This window comes from Leopardus geoffroyi, chromosome A3, assembly GCF_018350155.1.
Source record: "Leopardus geoffroyi isolate Oge1 chromosome A3, O.geoffroyi_Oge1_pat1.0, whole genome shotgun sequence".
Taxonomy (NCBI): Eukaryota; Metazoa; Chordata; class Mammalia; order Carnivora; family Felidae; genus Leopardus; species Leopardus geoffroyi.
The window spans coordinates 104,285,440-104,310,077 of record NC_059336.1 but is presented as its reverse complement, the minus strand read 5'-3'; the positions used below and the strand labels follow the sequence as shown (position 1 = coordinate 104,310,077).

At 43.5% G+C, this 24,638-nt stretch overlaps 1 protein-coding gene across 1 annotated transcript in view; it reads left to right on the top strand.

Moving 5' to 3' along the window:
* Nucleotides 1-24,638, top strand: part of ACOXL (acyl-CoA oxidase like) — a 341,271-nt gene that overhangs the window by 2,286 nt on the left and 314,347 nt on the right. The window contains exon 2 of the mRNA XM_045446915.1: nucleotides 14,780-14,876. Within this exon, the coding sequence (XP_045302871.1) occupies nucleotides 14,780-14,876 (97 nt within the window). The remainder of the gene's footprint in view (nucleotides 1-14,779; nucleotides 14,877-24,638) is intronic.

The window sequence follows — 24,638 nt, the reverse complement described above, 5'->3', positions numbered from 1 at the left end:
TCACGGACCGCGAGATCGTGACCTGGCTGAAGTCGGATGCTTAACCGACTGCGCCACCCAGGCGCCCCGATTTTTGCCATTTTCAACGAGAAGAGAGTGACCGAGGGAGTTTAACCTGGGCCAAGCTGGAGATGTCTCCCAAAGCAAAATGATAAAAGGGACCAGGACAAAAGAACAGGCTAGCGAAGCAGAGGCACCAGAGTTGATTTCCAAGTTCTTGTCAGTATTCGCTCCAGAACGTGGGTGCCGCCCGGATAAGGCTCGGCACCAAGGATATTTCTTCTCAGGAGGGCATTCACATTTGGTATCTGAAAATGTGCTTTCCATTGCCCTAAAGCTGATTTTTGATTTAGATTTTGAGAGGAAAAAAATAACACACAACTGCTTTTTTAAAGCGGTTTTCGGTTTGTTGGGTTTTTACAAGGTTTTTCAAAGAATGCACAAAGATCTGTTTTGTTGTTGTTATTGTCGCCTTGTTTCTTGTCTCTTTTCAAAATGGACTTAATTTTGGAATAATTTTCAATTTTTAGAAAAATTGTAAAGAAAATAGAGTTCCCGTATACCCCTCAGCAAGTTTCCACTGTTGTTAACATCTGACACAACCACGGTACGTTTGTCAAAACAAAGAAGGCAGCACTGGTTCATTACTATTACCTAAATTCTAGACTGCATTAGAATTTTCTCACTTTTTCCACCAGTGTCTTATTTCCGTTCCAGGCTCCCATCCAAGATGCCACATTATGTTTTGTGGTCATGTCTCTTTATTGTCCTCTGACCTATGACAGATCCTCAGTCTTCCCGTGCTTTTCTTGACCTCGACACTTTTGAAAAGCTTTGGTCGTGTATTTTGTTGAATACCCTCAGTTTGGTCTGTCTGATGTTTTTCTCATGTCTAGATGGATGTTATAGGCTTTCGGGAAGAGTATGAGGGCAAGTACCCTTCTCGTCAGTCATAACAGGGGGTACATACTATCAACATCAGTGGCGATGTTGACCTTGAAACCCCGGGCGGGGTAGTGTTTATCAGATCTTTTCATTGTAAAATGACAGTTCCCCTCTGCAAGCAGGTCGTTAAGCGCAGCCGACGCTCATGGGACAGTAGTAGTGGTGTGGAGACAGGTGAAGCCCCACCTGCTAGAGGGGGAGGTAGCTACACAAATTATTTCAGGCTATTCATCTCTTTTCCCTATGTATTTATTTATTTTAACTATTTGTATCAGTATGGACTCCTGCAGATTTATTTTATGACTGTGTTACAGTCCAGTAGGACGTCATTCATTTTGTTGTCCTCATCGTTCCAGCGTTGACCCCAGGGGGCTCTTTCAGTCGTCTCCTGTGTCCCCTTGACACCTCCATCCTTGGGGGACTTTTTTTTGAAGGACTTCTTTACTTTCTAATACCGCAAGACGTTCCGGGCTTATCTTGTATTTTCTCTGCCCGTTTCTCCAGTGAGCCCATGTTCCTTTTATTTGAGAATAGTTTTTAGAAACCAAGATCTGTCCTTGAAGGTCTCATTTTTACATAAGGAAATGATGCCCTACCATAATTCCCCTTTCTGGTCATCTACTTTCTTCCAGTTTTATATTTAAAAAATTTAAACATATAACGGAATTGAAAGACTTTAACACTGAGTTCCATATACTCACCACCTAGATCCTACCATGAACATATTATTGTATTTGCTATATTACATGTTTGTTCATTTATACCTCCCTCTATCCACCATAATTCACTCTTGGGATGCATTTCAAAGTCCCCCCTCCCCTCAGATAATTCAGTGTGCATATCATGAACGAGACTTCAAAATGTGTTCAGGTGTTTGTTTTGTCGTGTTTTGCTTAAAATGCAATGCAATGCAAAAATCTTAAATGTCCACTCGCAGAGTTTCGACACCTGCATACGCCTATGTAACTCAAACCTCTATCAAAATATTGAACGTTACTATCACCCCAGAAAGTTCCCTCATGCCCTTTCCACTCAATCCTTGCTTTTATCTTCCCAGAGGTAACCACTGTTGTGGATCCCCCCGCCCCTACTATATTTTAATTTTGTCTGTTTTAGAGTTTAATGCAAGTGGAGTCACACGATATGTTCACTCAGCATATTTTTGGTGGTATATTAATTCAACGTAATCCTGTGCAGCAGTGAAAATGAATGAGCCACAGCTGCGGTAGATACCAAAGATAAATCTCACTAGCCATGTGGAGCAAAAGAAATGAGACACAAAAGAATACATAGAGTCTAATCTCATTTCTGTAATATTCAGAAGCAGTCAAAAATAATTGATGGAGTTACAGGTCAAGAGCGCAGCTAGCAGTGGGCAGGAGAGAGGGAGTAATGATTGAGAGGAGATTCTGTGTGCTGGTGACATAGTGTGATTTTCTTTGACGCGGATGAGGATTATATAGGTGCATTTTCTTTGCGATAATTCATTAGGCTATCATTTTATGACTCATGTCTTATTCTTGGTGTATTACATATTGTTAAAGTGTTTTAAAAATAAGATATTAGTTCCTGCCCGTCAGTTGTGTGTATGTGTGTGTGTATGACAATGCCACGTGTATTATTTATCTATTGATATGTCACAAATGACCTCAAAACTTAGCATCATAAAAGGTAATATGTATTATCTCACCCGGTTCCTGTGGGTTGGGATTTCAGAGCGTCTTAGCTGGGTGGCTCTGGGTCTGTCGTGAGGTTGCACGTAGGACTTCAGGTCTGAAGTCCTAAGAAGGTTTGACTGGGGCTGGAAGATCCACTCTCAAGATGGTCCACCCACATGACTGTTGGCAGGAGGCCTCAATTTCTCCCCGTGTGGGACTCTCCATAAAGCGACTTGAGTGTCCTCACATCATGGCAGCTGGCTTCCTGCAGAACAAGTGATTCGAGAGAGCTCAGCATCATGTTTTCTAGGTTAATACACGTCATGCATGTGTGTCAATAGTATATTCCTTTTTATTGCTAAGCAGTATCCCGTTCCATGGGATCACAGTTTGTATAAAATCACAGTTTATAATCAGTTTCTTTCTCTGTTCTCTTAGTGATGGATACTTGGGCTGTTTCCAGTTTGGGGCTGTTATGAATAAAGCTGATCTGAACGTTCTACTACAAGAATTTTGTGAGCATTTTGTTTCTTTTGGGTACATATCCAGGAGTGTAATTGTTAAGCCATAGGGTAGACACATGTTTAATTTTATGAGAAGTTAACAGGCCTTTTCCCAAAATGATTGTATCATTATACATCTTCACAACAAAGTATGAGTTCAGTTGCCCCACATCCTTGTTAGCATTTTATTTTGCTTTAGTATTATTTTTTTCTAGCCATTCAGGCGGATGTATAGTGGTATCTCATTATGGTTTTAATTTCCATTTCCGTGGTGACCAGTGTTGTTGAGCACTTTCTCGTGTGCTTATTGGCCATTTGCATATCTTCTTTTATAATTTGTCCATCTTCTTTTATAATTTTTCTCTTTTTTCTTAAAAAAATTTTTTTTAACGTTTATTTATTTTTGAGAGAAAGAGACAGAGCCTGATGGGGAGAGGGACAGAGAGGGAGAGGGAGACACAGAATCGGAAGCAGGCTCCAGGTTCTGAGCTGTCAGCACAGAGCCCGACGCGAGGCTCAAACTCACGAACCGTGAGATCATGACCTGGGCTGAAGTCAGACGCTCAACCGACTGAGCCACCCAGGTGCCCCCATAATTTTTCTTTTTTAAAAGAATGTTTATTTATTTATTTTGAGAGAGAAAGAGCAGGAGCAGAGGAAGGGCAGAGAGAGAGAGGGAGAGAGAGAATCCCAAGCAGGGTCCACGCTTTCAGTGCAGAGCCCGACCTGGGGCTCCGTCCCACGAACCGTGAGATCATGACCTGAGCCCAAACCAAGAGTTGGATGCTTAACCAACTAAGCCACCCAGGCATCCCTCCTTTAATTAAAAAAAAAAAAATGTTTATTTATTTTTGAGAGAGAAAGAGAGAGAGAGAACACAAGTGGGGGCGGGGCAGAGAGAGAAGGGAACAGAGAGTCCGAAGTGGGCTCCTCACTGACAGCAGCAAGCCCGACGTGGGGCTCACACCCACAAACCCCTCAAGGTCACAACCTGAGTCGAAGTTAGGTGTTCAATTGACTGAGCCACCCAGGCACCCCCCCCCCCACCTGTTTCTCCTCTAGAGTCAGATTCTCCCTGTAACTCTCCCCCCTGACAGCCACCGATCTATTCTTCAGCACTATAATTTGTCCTTTTGAGAATGTTATAAAATTGGAATCCTATAGCATGTGACTTTTTTTTTTTTCACTTGACACAATGCCTTTGAGATCCATTCAAGTTGTCGCGTGTACCAGTGGTTCACTCCTTTTTTTGCTCAATACCACCTTGTACAGATGTACCACACTTTAGTCCCCACTCGGGGGACATTTGGACTGTTTCTAGTTTGGGGCAATCGGCAAGTGGCTGTGAACATTCATGTATAAGTGTTTGTGTAAACAACGGATTTCATTTCTCTTGGGTAAATACCTGCTATGGGATTGCTGAGTTCCATTTAACTTCATAAGACACCGTCAGCCTCTTCCAGAGTGGCTGTACCATTTCTTATTCCCGCCACCAGCAAAGGAGAGGTCCAGATGCTCGACATCCTCCTCAACACTCGATACAGTCAGTGTTATTTATTTTAGCCATTCTAATAGGCGTTTATGCTTATTTCTGTATTTCTGTATTTATTTATTTACTTTGTACCTTGTAGTTTGCTCTTGATTGCACACGTGAGACTTCCTAGACAGGTATCTGACTTCTGCTGGGTGTCTAAACCCCCCGCCTCTCCGAGGGAAGATGACATTAGTACCTCGTTTCAGTTCTTGCTGGTGGCACATGCTAGGGCAGAGGTTTTCAAGCTTGTTCTTAGTAATGGCACTGTCTTCCTTCCAAGGAAATCCTACACAGAACACCAGTAGATAAGTCAGGTGATGGTGGAACTGCCAAGGGCAGAGCTGGGCCCTCTGTGTACCCCCACAGCTGTCCTCATGGTGTCCCACAGCTCCTAATCCTGACACCCACACCATCCACCCAGGGCCTGCCAAGGCTCTTAATTCCACAGGGCCTCTGTCCGCAGTCTGAGGCATGGAGAATAATATTTGCCATATCTTCGTATCTTACGGATTGAAGAAGACAGAGAGGGGCGCCTGGGTGGCGCAGTCGGTTAAGCGTCCGACTTCAGCCAGGTCACGATCTCGTGGTCCGCGAGTTCGAGCCCCGCGTCAGGCTCTGGGCTGATGGCTCAGAGCCTGGAGCCTGTTTCCGATTCTGTGTCTCCCTCTCTCTCTGCCCCTCGCCCGTTCATGCTCTGTCTCTCTCTGTCCCAAAAATAAATAAAATAAACGTTGAAAAAAAAATTAAAAAAAAAAAAAAAAGAAGAAGAAGACAGAGAAATTATGTATGTTGAAATACCGAAAAATAATTCTGGTGGGTGATTTATGCCCCATTGTTCTACAAAGAGCATCTGAGGTGTGGCCTATGAAAATTGTTAGGTGTGGACATTGATATTTAAAGACTGAAAACGCACAGTTATTCATGTTGTGTAGAAATCTGGAGAGTTTCAGGGTGGGCGCTATTCTTAAAATCCCGTTTTTTTCCATTGCCGAGGTGGTTACTTTTTTTTATTGAAGAGTGTTAGGAATCTAGGTATTTTTATTAAGATAGATACTCAAGGTTTCAGGCAGTTTCCAAGACTTCTTCATCCTGCTTTAACTTCTTTCTTGCCTAAATGCCTCGCGGTGGCAGTTCAAATGAAGAGCAGTCGCCATCTAGTGGTCATTTTAAGTGCACAATTTAAAAAATTAATACACATTTAGAGAAACCTTTTATCTTTGCCTCCTTCCCCCCGTTTTTGTTTTGTTTTGTTTTGTTTTGTTTCGTTTCGTTTGTTTTTTGAGAGAAAGAGAGCACAGGAGAGGGGCAGAGAGACAGAGAGAGAGAGAGAGAGAGGGAATCCCAAGCAAGTTCCAAACTGTCAGCATGGAGCCCAGTGTGGGGCTTGAACTCACGGACCATGAGATGATGGCCTGAGCCAAAATCAAGAGTCGGACGCTCAGCCAACTGAGCCACCCAGGCACCCCTAAAATATTTTTTAAACGTGTTTTTTAAAAATACATCTCAGGGGCGCCTGGGTGGCACAGTCGGTTAAGCGTCCGACTTCAGCCAGGTCACGATCTCGCGGTCCGTGAGTTCGAGCCCCGCGTCGGGCTCTGGGCTGATGGCTCGGAGCCTGGAGCCTGTTTCCGATTCTGTGTCTCCCTCTCTCTCTGCCCCTCCCCCGTTCATGCTCTGTCTCTCTCTGTCCCAAAAATAAATAAACGTTGAAAAAATAAATAAATAAATAAAAATACATCTCAATGTGATTGAAAAGTCAGAAGACCTAAAAAGGTAGAGTGCTATTTGCCATTTGTCAAGTTTCCCCCATTTCCACCCCACATACACAAACGGTCAACACTGTTAATAGTTTCTGTGTGTCCTTGAAGAGAATGGCAATAGCAACAATGTATATGCAAGCAAATATGTAGTCTCCCCCCCCCCCCCCCCCCCCGCTGCTTTTTAACAGTAAAAGTAATATATTCACTTGTTTGCACCTTGCTTTTTTCATTTAAAACGTATCTTGATGGGGCGTCTGGGTGGCTCAGTCTGTTGAGCATCTGACTTCAGCTCTGGTTATCATCTTGCGTTCATGGGTTTGAGCCCCATGTCGGACTCTGTGCTGACAGCTCGGAGCCTGGAGCCCGCTTCGGATTCTGTGTCTCCCTCTCCCTCTGCCCCTCCCCTGCTCGTGCTCTGTCTCTGTCTCTGAAAAAAAAAAAAATATTGAAAAAAAATTTTTTTTCTAAAACTTATCTTGGCAATTTCCTTATGTTGGCACGTAGAGAGATCTTCCTTTTTCTGTAACAATCTCATTATACGGATGCACTGTCCTTCACTCAATCACTCATCTTTTAGATGCTTGCAATGTTGTGCTGCTGAATTGCTGTTTCGGCCCGTGTAATATTATACACATCTCTGGTAGTGCGTTTTGGGAGTGAGGGTGTGCAGGGGAATGGGGTAGACCTCTCACTGAAATGTCTAACTTGTCTCTATTCAAGAATGTTCTTTAATGTCTCTTGATCCACATTTTTCTTGTTTGAATACAGAATTTCTTCAACTTAGGTTTTAATAGTTGGGAACTATTTAGGAGTCACCCAGTTTTCTTGAGTTTATTTTATAGTTTTTTTTTTTTTTTTAACGTTTATTTATTTTTGAGACAGAGAGAGACAGAGCATGAACGGGGGAGGGGCAGAGAGAGGGAGACACAGAATCTGAAACAGGCTCCAGGCTCCGAGCTGTCAGCACAGAGCCTGACACAGGGCTCAAACTCACGGACTGCAAGATCATGACCTGAGCCGAAGTCGGCCGCCCAACCGACTGAGCCACCCAGGCGCCCCTATTTTATAGTTTTTAATAATTTGTCAGGTGCTTTGGCCAGTGTGTGTAGTATCTGTGCACGAACCATCCTCACTTGACCTTGCAGTATGTTTTATTTTTCTGCACAGACTGACACAAAATCATTACTAAAACTTGACTGCTATGAGATGCTCACTGTCAGTACGAGCAGGCCGCTTAATTTTTTTTTTTATGTTTATTTATTTTTGACAGAGAGAGAGACAGAGCGTGAGCAGGGGAGGGGCAGAGAGAGAGGGAGACACAGAATGTGAAGCAGGCTCCAGGCTCTGAGCTGTCAGCACAGAGCCTGATGCGGGGCTCGAACTCACGAACTGTGAGATCATGACCTGAGCCTAAGTCAGACGCTCAACCGACTGAGCCACCCAGGTGCCCCAGGAAGCTTAATATAATGCGAGAATAGATATGAATTAAGAAAAATTTTTGAGACAGAGAGAGAGAGAGAGACAGAGGCAGGCAGGCAAAGGGAGAAGTTGTGGGGAAGGAACAAAGGGAGAGGGAGAGACTCTTCAGCAGGCTCCCCACCCAGCGTGGAGCCCGACGTGGGGCTCTGTCTCACATGCTGAGATCGTGACCTGAGTCGAGATCAAGAGTTTGGATGCCCCACAACGTCTGAGCCACCCAGGTGCTCCCAAAATTTTAAAACAGATGAATAACAACCATTTTATCAAAAAGTGACTGGAATGGAAATGGGAAGAAAATAGCCAATACTTCTATTTTAGAATCTTGTCTGTGTGACCCACTTCATGGCATTCCCATAGACTTTACTGTGTGGTCTTTGTAGTTGGAAAGGTCACTTGATCCACATTTTTCTTTTTTCTTTTCTTTTCTTTTCTTTTCTTTTCTTTTCTTTTCTTTTCTCTTCTTTTCTCTTCTCTTCTCTTCTCTTCTCTTCTCTTCTCTTTTCTTTTCTTCTTCTTCTTCGATTACAGAGTTTATAATGAATAAACACTGGAGTTTATTAAAAAAGAGGATCCATAGCTTATGTGATTCTATAACTTACTCCTCACACGTGTAACGAAATCCAAAGGATAAGTTTCCGGAAGGGGAATTGCTGAGTCAAAAAGTAGGTACACTTGTAGTTTTGATAAATAATGTCTAATTGCTGTACGTATAAATCGTAACAATTTATACCTCCCTCCCTGCCTCCCCTAGGCTGGCACGTAAGGGCATCTGGTCTCCATAACCTTACCAACACAGGGTGCTACCAGACTGTCCAGATTTGTTCACATAATAGGTAAAAATGGATATTTCAGTGTAGTTAACTTTTATTGCATATGACAGCGGAGAGTTAAAAATATATTTGTGTCATTTGTATTCCTTATTCTGTGGGCCATCTGTTCAAATACTTTGCCTACTTGTTGGTCTGTTTTTAATGAGTTATATAGGAGCCCTTTAATTAGGGAGACTGGCCCTTTGCAATGACGTCAGTAATAAATATCTTGTTGCATTTTGTCCTTTGTCTTTGGACTATTCTTACAGTGTTTTGCCATGCAAAAGTTTTTGTTATTATGTAGTCACGTTTATCAGTTTTCTTCTTTTTTTTTTTTTAAGTTTTTATTCATTTATTTTGAGAGAGACAGAAAGAGAGTACATGCAAGCTGGGGACGGGCAGAGGGAGAGAGAGGGAGAGAGAGAATCCCGATCAGGCTCCTCACTGTTAGTGTGGACCCCACTGAGGGGCTTGGTCTCACCAATCGTGAAATCATGACCTGAGCCGCAGTCAAGAGTCGTATGCGTAACTGGCTAAGCTACCTAGGCTCTTCCAGTTTGAGGGTTGCTGGAGGTAAGCTGATCTAGAATGGCCTTGGATGAGACAACCAGGCTCTTCCTCACATGTCTCTCAGTTTATACCTTGCCTCCACATGGCAAGCTAGCCCAGGTATGTTCTTAGATTAGCTCAAGCATATTCCCATGGGATTGCACAGGAGCCAGGGAGGAAGAGAAATGGAGTAGCTCTTTTTTAAGGCTTTTCTTTCTTTTTTAAAAATTTTCTTTGTTTTTGAGAGACAGAGAGAGACAGAGCACAAGTGGGGGAGGGGCAGAGAGAGAATGAGACACAGAATCCAAAGCAGGCTCTAGACTCTGAGCTCTTAGCACAGAGCCCGACGTGGGGCTCGAACTCACAAACCATGAGATCAGGACCTGAGCTGAAGTCGGATGCCTAACCGACTGAACCACCCAGGCGCCCCAAGTCTTTGCTTTTCTTAAGTCTACCAATATCTTAATGACCGAAGCAAATCACGTGGCCAAGCCCAGATTCAAGGGGTGAGGAAGTATACTCTGCCTCTTTAGGAGAACGGCAGTGTCAAAGCGCAGGGATCAGAGGAGATCTGGCAAAGGGGCCATTAAAAGAGTCAATCGAACACGTGTATCACCTGTACATAGTTTTATCTGTTTCTTTCAAATTTTCATTTCTCGAATTTCTTTCCCTTGTCAAATTGCATTGGCTAATACTGCCGGAGTAATGTTTAACAACCTCTGAACGGTTTTTTTCAGAGCCCAGATTTTGGATTTCTTAGTTATTACTTTTTCTGTTTTCTAACGGATTGCTTTTCTACTTTTCCTTTAATAATTTATTTTTTCTCCTTTCTTTTAGTTTAATTTTTTTTTTTCTAACTTCTTTAGTCAGCTGCTCAGCAACTGCTGTTAACACCCTACCCTGATCCCTTCACCAAACCTGTATACTCATCTCGTAGCTACTGTCAGTGTTGACTGATATCAACTCACAGCTGAACTTCCGGGGAATTGTCCTGGACTCATGGGAGTTACTGTCCCAGGAAATGCCTGAGGTTATGCTTTCTGCCCGTGATTGAATGACAGGATGGGACAACTCTGTGGTGCCATTTATACTCCAGCCTGTCCCATCGAATTAGGCTAAGGCTGGACTTCTGCCGAGCCCATGGTTTTGCAAGCTCCCTGAGCTCTGTGTGCTCTGAAGGTCTGTCCTCGCTGATGCCCATGAACCCCACTGCACACCCACACTGCCAGTGGCTTGCTTCCCCCGCCTGCGTTCCTAAAGATAGTCTAATATTTGCCCAGCAACTCTAGACCGTTTTCACATCCTTCAGCTAGGGAGAACAGGCTTTTCTTGGAGTGTTTTTTGTCTCTGCCTGCTGGAAATTCTGGGTTAGAAGATTCTAAAGCATCTTGTGCAGCATAGACGGGAAGCAATAAGGAGACTCAGAGAATCCCTGACATGCCATTCCTCAAGCCCTGAGTGCCCCCCAGGTGGCCTGCCTTCTTTGCACCTATCAGAATCTTCCTATGTTTGTTTATTGCGTACGGTTCACGGGTTTTTTCCTTTGTAAGAGGGAGAATCTGGGAGAAAGAATGGGGCTATTTCATGCTGGCAGAACCAGAAGTCCTCCATTATGTAGAATTTCCACCAATAGACATAAATAACCTGAAGCTCATAGATGATAGTAAAATATGACAAAATAATTAGGAAGTGATGAGTTTGAGTCTTTTATTGCCTTTATTTATAAATGTAATTTATTGAAGTGTAACTTCATATAGGTTAATTTTTGATAATGGCTGTGTTTAAAAACCAGTCCACAAAAATTCTTTAACATCTAACAGTTGCATCCCAGGAACTGATTTAAGCTGGCTTTATTACACCACTGGTTTCACTTAACATACAGATAATATTTGGTCACAATTTTTTGACCAGACCTTTTTTCTGGTAGTGTTTTGCCTTGTTAATGGATTTGCTGCTCTTTTTCTCCACTTTTCTTATAGGATCATTGTATTAATTCTATGCTAGTATCTTTTTCTTACTTGTAATTGGATTACTTGAATAGAATTGGATGATTGCTAGCCTGACCTTTTCTTTTCTTTTCTTTTCTTTTCTTTTCTTTTCTTTTCTATTCTTTTCTTTTCTTATTTTATTTATTTATTTGTTTTTTAAAATTTACATCCAAATTAGTTAGCATATAGTGCAACAATGATTTCAGGAGTAGATTCCTTAATGCCCCTTACCCATTTAGCCCATCCCCCCTCCCCCAACCCCTCCCGTAACCCTCAGTTTGTTCTCCATATTTATGAGTCTCTTCTGTTTTGTCCCCTTCCCTGTTTTTATATTATTTTTGTTTTCCTTCCCTTATGTTCATCTGTTTTGTCTCTTAAAGTCCTCATAGGAGTGAAGTCATATGATTTTTGTCTTTCTCTGACTAATTTCACTTAGCGTAATACCCTCCAGTTCCATCCACGTAGTTGCAAATGGCAAGATTTCATTCTTTTTGATTGCCGAGTAAGACTCCATTGAATATATATACCACCTCTTCTTTATCCATTCATGCATCGATGGACATTTGGGCTCTTTCCATACTTTGGCTATTGTCGATAGTGCTGCTATAAACATGGGGGTGCATGTGTCCCTTCGAAACAGCACACCTGTATCCCATGGATAAATGCCTAGTAGTGCAATTGCTGGGTCGTGGGGTAGTTCTATTTTTAGTTTTTTGAGGACCCTCCATACTGTTTTCCAGAGTGGCTGCACCAGCTTGCATTGCCACCAACAATGCAAAAGAGATCCTCTTTCTCTGCATCCTCACCAACATCTCTTGTTGCCTGAGTTGTTAATGTTAGCCATTCTGATAGGTGTGAGGTGGTATCTCATTGTGGTTTTGATTTGTATTCCCCTGATGATGAGTGATGTGGAGCATTTTTTCATGTGTCGGTTGGCCATCTGGATGTCTTCTTGGAGAAGTGTCTATTCATGTCTTTAGCCCATTTCTTCACTGGATTATTTGTTTTTTGGGTGTTGAGTTTGATAAGTTCTTTATAGATTTTGGATACTAACCCTTTATCTGACATGTCATTTGCAAATATCTTCTCCCATTCTGTCGGTTGCCTTTTAGTTTTGCTCATTGTTTCCTTCACTGTGTAGAAGCTTTTTATTTTGATGAGGTCCCAGTAGTTCATTTTTGCTCTTTGCTTTGCTTTTATCTTTTTTAAAGTTTATTTATTCATTTTGAGAGAGACAGAGAGAACACGAGTAGGGGAGGGGCAGAGAGAGAGGGAGAGAGGGAGAATCCCAAGCAGGCCCCACATGGTCAGTGCGCAGAGCCCGATGTGGGGCTCAAACCCACAAAACCATGAGATCATGACTTGAGGTGAAATCAAGAGTCAGACGCTTAACCAACCACCCAGGTACCCCTGGCCTGGTTATTCTAAGAGGTTTCAGGGTTGGGGAGCAGGAGAAGTTCGGATGGTGGTTCAGGGTAGTCCCTTTTCATAACATAGAACCTTTTCCCTTCCTTGCTGCCACAGAGATAGACTGCTTCTTTAAAACATGGCCTGTCCCTGTGATTCTGCTCACCGCCTGGACCCTAAACCTGGCTCAGGGACCAGCGAGCCTTCTTACCTGCTAGCTCATTGCCATCCTTATCTTGCTCTTCCAGATTAAAGCTCCAAGTTATACATCTCAGTGTGTACATCTTACATTAGGAAGTGCATTTTTGCCAGTGTGTTTTAAGATTTGCCACCATTTGGCCCTTGTGCTGTGATATCTCTTTCTGTGGTTCTTCTTTCCACCTCCTCCTGCCCAAATCCTGCATCAATTCAGATGCATTAGCAGGTATTACCTCTATGTGAGTATCTGGAGATTTTTCCCTGACTCCTAGTTTCATTGAAAATGGAATTTTTGTTTTCTGTTCTCCTGAGGGAAAATGTTGATTGAATGCAGTAATGCGTATACTGAAATCCCCACTAGTGGTTCTCAGATCAGGTCTGCTAGCTGACTCGTAAAAAGAAAAAGAGAAGATTCTTCTGTTGGGGAGTTTCTGTGTCCATCTGGCATTCTGGGGGGTGAGTGTTGGCATTTATTTTACATTCCAGGATGAATGGTGGGTCCCCTTGAATTTTTTGTTACCTGCCAGCTGAATGGATGGGAGAAAGTCAAGATAATCCGATTGGTTCTTGTTTGGTCTGAGGCAATCAACCAGCAGGTATTTAGGAAATGTGAGACACTGTGCTGGTCCAGAGGGCTAGACAGTTCAAGACTTGGACCCTGCACCCATTCAGTTTGTATTTCTTGTTAGGAATGAACTTTATATAGGGATAGTATATGTATTTGGCATGCCTTTTGGGACATACCTGGGAACGCTGTCTCCAGGATCTGGTCATGAAACTATAGGAAGAAAATAAGTTTAATGGAGCATAGTGTGGCCAGCCTTGGGTTGGGTGCTGAGACTGTAAAAATGGATCTAACAGAGTTTGGGGGTGGGGGGTGGGGTGGTAACTAAGGGTATGAATGGAGGTTAATACTATTGAGCACTTACTATATATATGCAAGCACTGGGAACTGGGATAAGCATTTGAGGTGACAATCCTCTGAGTTATGTGCAATTATCATTCCCATCTTCCAGATGAGAGGATGGAGGTACTAGGAAGCCAGGTCACTTGATGTTGGTCACACAGAGCCAAGGGTCAAACCTGAATGAGGTTTCTTTCAGGCTCAGGTTATGCTTTGCATTTAAACATTTTAGATGGAAGAGTGGAATCTCCCCCTCTGTGTCAGTTTAGGTTTGTTGAGAAGCAAATGCCAGGATGGGACTAGATGAGTGGGTGACTTATGGGAGGGGCTGGGGTCTGTGAAAGATAATGTAAGGGAGCTGGAGGAGGTGGAGAGAAGCTTCAGAGTGTGTGCAGGCAGGGCTGACACTGTGGAATGAGAGAGAAGGGCACAGTGCAGTTATAAGAAAGTCTCAGTGGGCCAGTGGCAGAGGGGGGTCTCCTGGCATAAGTTGCCTGTTGGGCAATAATGGCCTTTTTCTAGAATGTTACCCTACTCAATCACAGCTAGGAGCAGGCAAGAGGAAAGTAGCCTGGTGTGAATGCCACTATTAATTCCAAGGTATGGCAGCTGGAGCTTGTTTGGAAACTGCTCCCGACTCTGGGTTCTCTTGAAGGAAACTCTAAGTGACAGTCCTCATGGCCAGTACAGTCCACCCCTTGTACCACATAGGTCACTCTCTTCTCCCCCCCCTCCCCCAGTAGCTTCTCTTGAGTCATTTTGGGTACATGAAAATCTTTTGCACCTGAAGAGGGGATGCTGGAGTCTTGTTTTAAAGTCACCCTGTCAGGAAATCCTTCTGTCTTTCGTTCCATTTGTACCCCGCTATATTGAACACATGGTCTGTGTTACACACATAGCTGGCCTCCTTTGACCTGCAGTATCACGTAAGAGAGGGATACTTACTCTCAAAGCTGTCTGCTCTGTCACATCCCTTGGTCCAAAGGCTCTACTCAGAGTCACCAAGTCAGTGCCTTAACACTCGTTTTGTATCTGTTCTTCACAGGTATGATTTAAGTCTGGATGAAACAGGAGCTTTGACATTTCAGAGAGTGCAGTTTGCCATGGGTCTACCTCTGTTAAAACGTGCAATTCAGGAACAGGTATGTTTCATTGTTATTTTGCTGTGATGTGTATATGAGTGAGACAGAGAGACAGAAAGAGAAAGAAAAATATTTTTATTTTTGTTGTTTACTTCTGTGACTTGTGGAAGGACGTTTATTTTGTCCCAGGGAAAACTGTCATTGGTATGGGGAAATGCCTTCTTCAGCCCCTTTTTTCTTTCTTTCTTTAATGTTTTTTAATTTATTTTTGAGAGAGAGAGAGAGTGGGAGTGGGAAGGGGCAGAGAGAGAGGGAGACAGCGAATCCGAAGCAGGCTCCATGCTGTGAGCACAGAGCCCAGTGCAGGCATGAATTCACGATCCATGAAATCATGACCTGAGTGGAAGTCAGACATGTAAACAACTGAGCCACCCAGGTGCCTTTCAGCCTTTGTTTCCTGCCCCACTCCCCCGTAACCTAATTGATCTCCTTCCCTTGGCCCACACATTCACGTCTCTGAAGATCACAGGCTAGGGAATTGGGGACTCAGCAGAAGTAATGACATTATTTGTTTGCAAAAGAAATGTAATTTGGGGCATAAATTCAAATATCTGAGAAATGCAATGAACTAATTTGATAGGCTTTTAAAGCAGTTAGACTTGTCCAAAATGTATGAGTCTTGTTTGTCTAAACATTGCCGTGCTAAACTCAGTGAAATTATTTTAGTCAATTTAGCCTCATGAAAAAGAAAGAAAGAAATAAAGAATATGTGATTAGAGAACTCCTTCATGAAGTGAACATTAGGAGCTATATGTTTTAGCCGAGTTTAAATTGATTTCCAGGGGCGCCTGGGTGGCTCAGTTGGTTAAGGATCTGACTTCGGCTCAGGTCATGATCTCACAGTTCATGAGTTTGAGCCCCAAGTGGGGCTCTCTACTGGCTGTGCAAGATCCCACTTCGGATCCTTGGTCTCCCTCTCTCTCTGCCCCTCCCCCCCCCCCCCCCCCCGCTTGCACTATCTCTCAAAAAATAAACTTAAAAAAAATTGATTTCCATCCATTTCATTCAACTCCATAGCTTCCTTAAACCTAACACTTTCATTAAACAAAACAAAACAAAACAAAACAAAACTCCTGGTGAGACCCTAGGAAAGGGGCTTGAACGAGGAATAAGCTTCAGGAACCTATCCTGCAGTGAGCCTGGCTCTTTCCTGCCCAGTGCATGCTGTGGAGGGGAGTCTGAGGACTGAGGGGGTGGAGGTCTTCCCCATTCTGGAGGCCATTGAAGGCTTGTTTCTGTGAGATGTGGATCAGAGCCAGTGGGGGACCTGAGGTGAATAGATCACCACCCTGCCACCCCCTGTGGTTGGCTGTCCTGAGCAAGGACAGACCCAGCATCATCTTGTCAAAAGGTAGAGCTTTGGCACCCCCTGTGGGGGTACTGTAGCCACCTCCGAGGTGACAAGGGCACACTTAGAAGGACAGCATGTGGAAAGAAAATGCCCACATAACAGAGGGAAGCACGCTTGCAAAGCCTGAAAAATCGTTTCATACCAAGCAGTTTGGCAAAGTGGGTTTTAAGCTAGTAAACTGCCTCTCAGTGGAGCATACGTTCAGAGCTGTGAATACAACTGGCAAAGAAAAAGACAAAAAGCAAAAGACCCCAACCCTCTTCGATTTCAGCCACTGTATGAGTGAGAGTCTGGTCTCCAGTGCATCTGGCATGGGGCTAGATGGAAGGTGAAATCTTGACACGTGGTCAGTCTCCTCTTAATCAGTCCAATATGTCTATAGCCTCACTCAGTGTCAGTATTCAAGACCGGATGTGACAGTTGATCCCTTAATGAAGTTTACTAATTGCCGCTCATCCTACTGAGTCTGAAGGATTAGCCTGTGTAATCTTGCTCCCGCCGAAGCTGTTGATCCCTGGATCCAATTATCTTGCTGTTTCAGTGGCTCCTTCCGTGGTCTTGGGCAGCCTGGACAGCCCTGTCCTGGTTGATTAGGTTTATTCCTCCAGGAGCCACAGGATTGGTCCCACACAATCCCTCCGGTTCATTTCTGTGACTTACTTCAGCCCATTTGGCGCTTTTCTCTGCGCGAATTTGCAAAAGCCAATGAACCTGAAGGAAATTAAACCAGTCGGTCATCAGCACAGCAGGCTCATCTCTTTGGGTGGATGTCACGAAACTCAGCGGCACATCTATTTTTGAAGGCTCTCAAATTCTGCCCTGTAAACAGCTGGAGGAGCTGTCCACGTCCAGTAATTCTAGAAGGAGTGTTACATGATTCATTCTGCCTCTTAATAAAAATATTGAGTCATGGCTATACTGCCTATTCAGAGAGCTTTCCAGGTCTTTCCATCCTTCCCTGGCCCCCGTTTCGTGTTGCTGTTAACTTTTGTGGATGATCCGATGAGCTCCAAGGCAGAATGCTGTGTGGAATGTGTAATGATGATGTTCTTGAGGACAAATGAGGAGTGAGTCTCATTCGTTCCAGGTCTCTATGGACAGGCCACCGGCCAAGAATAAGCCATTAAAATGTTTCCACTCTGTGTTTTCCCCTCTGCCATCTGCAGTAGATTTGAGATGTCCTAATGATTTCAAAAGGAAAAAACAATATCCGAGTCTGACTACAGAGTTATACGCACATGTGTGTGAGCACACGCACAGTGTGAACATCGCTGCACCTCGCTGACTTCTCACGTGCCTGTTTCTGGTGATGCCACATTTGTGGCCCTAAGCCAACTGTCCTCTTCTTCCCCTGTGGAAATCCTGGGTGGGGGAAGCCACCGACTCCCTGTATTTCCAGAGTTGGGGGAGACAGAGGACCTAGGCGGGAGATCTACTTTATGGGAACACCGAAACTGGGGTCGACTGAGGCTGACGGCCTGCACCAAAATCACCATACCCAATAATGACAGCTCAGACTTACTGAGTACGTATTGAATGCCAGTCACAGCACCAAGAACTTTAAATGGATGATCTCACTTAATATCCACAACATCCATAACAGTGTTTCCAGTTTACAGATGAGTAAATTGAAGACGGGTAGTTGGCCCGAGGTTATACATCTACTAAGTTGTATATGTAATGAGTGGAACACAGATTTGAACCCAGCTGGTCTGCTTTTTGAGCCCACTTAAACCTGGCCGTTCTTATCCCTGGCCGCACATTAGAATTGTCTGGGGGAACTTTCCAAACTCCTGCCGTCCAGGCTTTCACTCAATCAATCAGTATTTAAATTTCCCAAGTGGTCCAGTGTGTATCCTGGCTTGAGTACCGCTCTCTTATCCTTCTTTCCCAGGACTCTGCTGTCTACCCCAAATTGTTCCCATTCAGCATTTGGTCTCTGCCAGTCATGTTTCAGGGCTGACTTATAGGAATGCTCTGTCCCAATGTTTCCTTTCCCCAGGAGGAAGACAGTTGGGATCAAGCTGGTCCTGGCTAACAGGAGTGAGGAGTGAGGGCAGATATTTGAAGAATGGAGTACCCATTCCATGCCTGCGTTGCCTCCCCCACCCCAACATCTTCTTTCTCATCCCGAGTTCTGCTTGTCCTCATCCCCATGACCCACATGGGTGTTGGGCATGGCAGCGTCATTATTATTTAAACCCGTGGCTCTGGAAGTATGGTCTGAGGACCCCTGGGGGTACCCAAGACCCTTTCAGGTACTACCTGAAAAGTAGATGTCCAACTACGTGTGTGTGACACCCGATTTTCATCATAACCTTCAACCAAAACAACATATGGCAGCAGACTGAGCGCAGAAGCAAGTATGAGAGTTTAGCTGTCTTTCGTTAGGCCAGATGCTAAAATAATTTGTAAAAATATAAAACAACGTCATTCTTCTCACTGATTTTTTTGGTTTGGGAGTTCTTTATTTTTTTAATGTTCTCTTTCTTTCTCTCTTTCTTTCTTTCTTTTTAACTTTATTTATTTAGAGATTGAGAGAGAGAAAGAGAGATTGCGCAGGGGAGGGGCAGAGAGAGAGAATCCCAAGCAGACTCCACACCATCAGCATGGAGCCCAATGTGGGGCTTGAACTCATGAACCGTGACATCATGGCCTGAGCCGAAACCAAAAGTCAGGACTTTAACTGACTGAGCCACCCAGACGCCCCTTTTTAAAGGTTTTTAAAAAAACATTTATTTGTTTTGAGAGAGACAGAGAGTACGAGCAGGGAAGGGGCAGAGAGAGAGGGAGAGGGAGTCCCAAGCACTCACAGTGTGGAGCTTGACTGGGGGCTCTATCCCATGAACCATGAGATCATGACCTGGGTTGAAGTCAAGAATCAGATGTTCAGCTGACTGAGCCACCCAGGTGTCCCAGTTATGGTGATTTCTCATAAGAATTATGTCAGTTACATGTAATGGGTATAGTATTATTATTTTTAAATGAATAAAAAATTTTTAAACTCTCAGTTTGCATTACTAGTATGGTATCTTGATAGACATAACCTGCATAAACAAAAGCTCTTTGGAATCCTCAATAATTTTTAAGAAGGTAAAGGGGTCCAGAGACCATAAAGTTTGAGAACCACTGATCTAAAACCATCCACTGTTGGGGCGCCTGGGTGGCGCAGTCGGTTAAGCGTCCGACTTCAGCCAGGTCACGATCTTGCGGTCCGTGAGTTCGAGCCCCGCGTTGGGCTCTGGGCTGATGGCTCAGAGCCTGGAGCCTGTTTCCGATTCTGTGTCTCCCTCTCTCTCTGCCCCTCCCCCGTTCATGCTCTGTCTCTCTCTGTCCCAAAAATAAATAAACATTGAAAAAAAAAATTTAAAAAAAAAAAAAAAAAAAAAAAAAAAAAAAAAAAAAAAAATAAAACCATCCACTGTTGTCTCAGGAAGTCCACTCTCAGATCAGTTTGAAGGGGAACTGGCAGGAGATTAGTGGCTTTATATTTGTATTTATCATAGTATAATTATTATTTCGGTCAGAATTTTAGTCTCAGTTTAAGATGGTTTTTGTCTTTTTTTTTTTTATTAAAAAATTTTTTTTTAATGTTTATTTCTGAGACAGAGAGAGACAGAGTGTGAGTGGGGGAGGGGCAGAGAGAGAGGGAGACACAGAATCAGAAGCAGGCTCCAGGCTCCAGCTGTAGGCACAGAGCCCGACGCGGGGCTCGAACTCACAGACCGCGAGATCATGATCTGAGCCAAAGTCGGACGCTCGATAGACTGAGCCACCCAGGCGCCCCTGTCTTTGTTTTTAAAGAAATACCAGGTGGGCGGGCGATCATATCTAAAATGGAGTAAGACTCTGAGGTCAGCTCACCTTAGAAGGTATTTGGGAATGGGAAGAGTGATTGCATTCCTAATTAACCCCCGAGAAAAGGAGTAGCCTTTCCCAGCAAGTTACACAGAATCCACAGGTGGGTTGTGGAGAAAGAGCTCAGTAGAGAATATGCCGTGAAGGTGAGAATGTCTACTCTGCCACAGGCCCTTTACACGAGCCCATCCTACTGAGGCCTGCCCTGCTGCCCATAGACACCAGTGCCAGCCCTGATAGGTCCTGCAGACCATGACCAAGTACACACCCCTGCCCCCCCCCCCCCCCCCACCCCCTTCCCTGTACTGGTTCTTGGCCTGCTTTGAGCTCTTGGCTCTAACACTCTAGCCTTAGCTCTGCCCTTGGCCCTCTGGCTTCTGTTTGTACTGGAACCCAGGCTTTTCCTAGTGGGCTGTGACAGGCTGCCCCTGGCTCTCAGTCTTGTGTGCTGCCTTTGGCAGCAGGCCCTGTCCCAGCTCCAGCTTTACAGACTTGGACCCTGGCCACTTGGCCAGCAGTCTGGCCAGGCCAGCCCTGGCCACAAGGGATGCTGTGGAGGATTTGAGCAGAGATGACAAGACGGAGTGGCCTGTTTACAGAAGTTCCTCTGTGTAGATTGGCATTTAAAGTGAGTTGTCATCTATGATGGCCACAGGAATTACTTGAGAGAAGATGCCAGGAGTGAGTTGGGATCCACCCAGGGACTCCAGAGCAGCCGGAATCCCAGTGTTCTTTATTTATTGCACTGTAGACAATTTGGCACAATGAAAACTTATTTTGGGGCTTAATTATTATTCTTACGGTGAAATATCATGTTAAAATAACAATAGTTATTACTTGCTGTGATTTGCTAAGTCCCTTCTCTGTGGCAGGTGAGGCGATTCACTCGTTTTACAACTATTTATTGAACACCTACTATGAGCCAGGCATTGTTCAAGAGGCAGTAAACAGAGCAGACCAAAATCACTTGTTTTTATGGAGCTTATATTTTAGCCTGGGAGGAGGCAGACAATAAAAGAATCAACAAGTAAATTCATATGTCAGATGGTTGTAGACGCTGCAGATAAAAATCAAACATGGTGAGTAATAAAATGATTGGGAACAGTAAAAAAAAAAAAAAAAATCAAACATGGTAAACTGGAAAAGAAGCAAAACTGTCTCTCTTCACAGGCAACATGATCTTTCGTGTTGCAAACATGTAGAAAACCGTTTTACACTAAAATTAACATAAACTATAAAGAGACTTTGCATTAACTTGAAAGTAAGCTTGTGCCTTTTAAGCTGGTCATCAGTATGACACGTTCATCATTACATGCCGTCAATGCTAATAAGCTGTGTGATAACATTAATGACAAACACAAAATTTCCAAAGCAGCTAGGAATTTGGTAAGGAAGCATGTGCTGCGAAGAGAAGAGGCATTAAATTTAACGCAAGAATCTGGAAAATCCTAAACTGTCAGAATACTACACTGATGTTGTTGCGAAAGGAGATAAATATCCTTAGACAGAGCCGTGGGCACGGCACCTTTCACTGTTCCTGACATCGGGCTTTCCTGGAGTAGTCAAGGCCCCTGGGGAGAACAGAAGTACAATGGTTACCCACGGCCTTTGTCGCAGGATTCGCCCAGCACTCTTCTCAAGCACCCTACCCTACTGTGTGGCTCCCCCAGAGAATCAGCAGAGACTAAGGAGCCTGCAGAGAATAAGAAGAGCCAGATGGGGAGGCCATGATCAGAAGGTTGGATTTTCTTGCAAAAGTAACTGGAGTCATTGGAGGGTTTTCATAATGTTGGGTGAGAGGTAGGGGAAGGGGGAGGCGGGGGCAGCACCGCATGATGCTTATTTTTAAAATAGTATAGTGCCTTGATCAAAGTTTACCAGTTGATTCAGAAAACATATACAGAAATGCAAAAGATCTGTAATCATGAAAGCAATCCTGAAAGAGGACACCTGTGGAGGACCTTCCTTACATATTTCAAGACTTATTATAAAGCTACTCAAGATTATGTTGTATTGGTCTAAGGACAGACAAGTAGATTAATGGGACATTATGGAGAATCCTGAAATAAGCCCATACATATATGACGATGGATTTTTTTAACAATGTTGCCAGGGCAATTCAAGGGGAAAAGAAAAGCCTTTTCTTTAATGGTGCTGGAACAAGTAGATAAATATGTAGAAAAAAGTTTACCTTGATCCCTATCTCATAGTACACGCAAAAATAATTTGAGATGTATTATACACCTAAACATAAATTCTAAAATTACAAAGTTTGCAAAAGAACAAAGGAGAAATGTCCTTCGGACCTAGGGTGGGCAGAGGTTTCTTAGAGAGGACCCCCCCCCCACCCCAAATGCTAAACATGTCAAAGAAAAAACTGATAAATCGGTCTTTATCAAAATCGAAGACTGTTTTTCATCAAAAGCCATCATTAAGAGAATAAAGGGGCAATCCACAAACTAGGAAAAGATATCTGCAATGGATATATTTGAAAAAATTATGTCCAGATACAAAGGATTTGTACCTATGTTACATAAAGAATTCCTAGCGCTCGATGATAAAAGGACAAAAAACCCAATTTAATTTTTTTAATGTTTATTTATTTTTGAGAGAGAGAGAGAGAGAGAGAGAGAGAGAGAGAGAGAGAACACATGAGCAGGGGAGGGGCAGAGAGAGAAGGAGACACAGAATCTGAAGTAGACTCCAGGCTCTGAGCTGTCAACACAGAGCCTGGCGCGGAGCTCGAACTCATGAACCGTGAGATCATGACCTGAGCTGAAGTCAGATGCTTAACCAGGGAAACCACCCAGGTGCCCCAACTACATAAATTTTTAGACAGCAGAGATTGGTCTTATTTATGGTCACATTTCCAGGACCTAGTTCAGGACATGACACATATGAGATGTTCAATAAATATTGGTTTAGTGAATCAGTTCTAACGTTGGGAACTCCTGAGGATAGAATGGTACTGAGAATAGAAGGCCATTTTTATGATTTTATTATGGGAACAAAGGAGATATAACCTGATAATTTCAAAATGTTTGCTGTTTTCGGGGCACTTGGGTGGCTTAGTCAGTTAAGTGTCTGACTTTGCCTCAGGTCATGATCTTGAGGTTTGTGAGTTCAAGACACGGCAGGGGAGGGGCAGAGAGAGAAGAAGACAGAGAATCCTAAGCAGGCTCCTCATTGTCAACACATCCTGATCCGGGGCTCGAACTCACAAACTGTGAGTTCATGAGCTGAGCTGAAGTCGGATGCTTAACCAGCTGAGGCACCCAGGCACTCCCAGATAACCCAATTTTAAAAATGGGCAAAGGACTTGAATAGACACTTTATGGAAGTATACAAATGGCCAATAAGTGTGTACAGATATGCTTAGGATCTGTAGTCATCTGAGATATGCATATTTAAACCATACTGTGATGACATTTCATTCCCTCCAGGAGAGCTAAAAATGGAAAAGCTGCATAGTACCGATGAGGATGTGCCGAAACCAGACGTCTCCTATGTTGTTGATAGCAGTGTAAAATGGTATAACCGTTTTTGAAAAACCGTTTGGCAGCTATTTACAATGCTAAACACAAACCTACCCTTTAACCTGGCGATTGCGTTCCTGGGAATTGACAAAAGAAATGGGAACATATGTCTACAAAAAGACTTCTACGAGACTTTTACAGTTTGAATAACCCCAAACTGGAAGGAACACAAATGTTCATCAATAGGAGATTGGACAAACTGTGGCATATTCATAGATGGAAAACTACTGAGTCCTAAGAAAGAGCTACTGACACACAAACACAGATGCCTTATTTGCATGAAAGAAGACAGACACAAAAAAGGTACATCCTGTATGATTCAATTCATGTAAATTAAAGAACAGGCAAGGTGAATAGATAATAACACGAGAACAGTGGTTGCCTGTAGGGGTAGGGACTCTGAAAAGTGGCATGAGGGCTCTTTCTGGGGCAGATGGAAACATTCTATAATCTTAATTGGCATGATGGTTATATAGGTAGATAATTGACCAGACTCACGTGCTCAAGCTCTGGGCATTTCACTATATGTAAATTTTACCTTAATAATAAAAAAAAATATCATAATGTCTGAAGTTTGGAGCAGAGTAGAAGCAGGGAGGCCAGCTGAGGGGCTTTTACGACAGTCCAGGCACAAGATGGTGATGGGAGATGTTAAGAAGTGGCCAGACTTGGGATCTCTTTTCAAGGGAAGGGCCGAGGACCGGTTAGCCCAGTAGGCAAGAGTCGCATTGAGAGCAGGCCCCGGATGACCGAATCCCTGAAGCCCATTTTTTTATTTTGTTTGTGTATTTTACTCTAGCTCTTTCTCTTTCTAGAACAATTCAAGGCTAATTATAACAAAGGACATGTATTCAACAAGACTGAGAAGACATGACTAAAATAGAAAATTGAAACCAGAAGGTAGAAGCAGCAAATATACCAGTTTGGGCACTGATAATAGAAAACTGATGTCAGGAACCTCTTTCTGTCCAGTACCCTTGTCTGGGCACCTAACTGGGGTTGCAGATGCGTTATAAA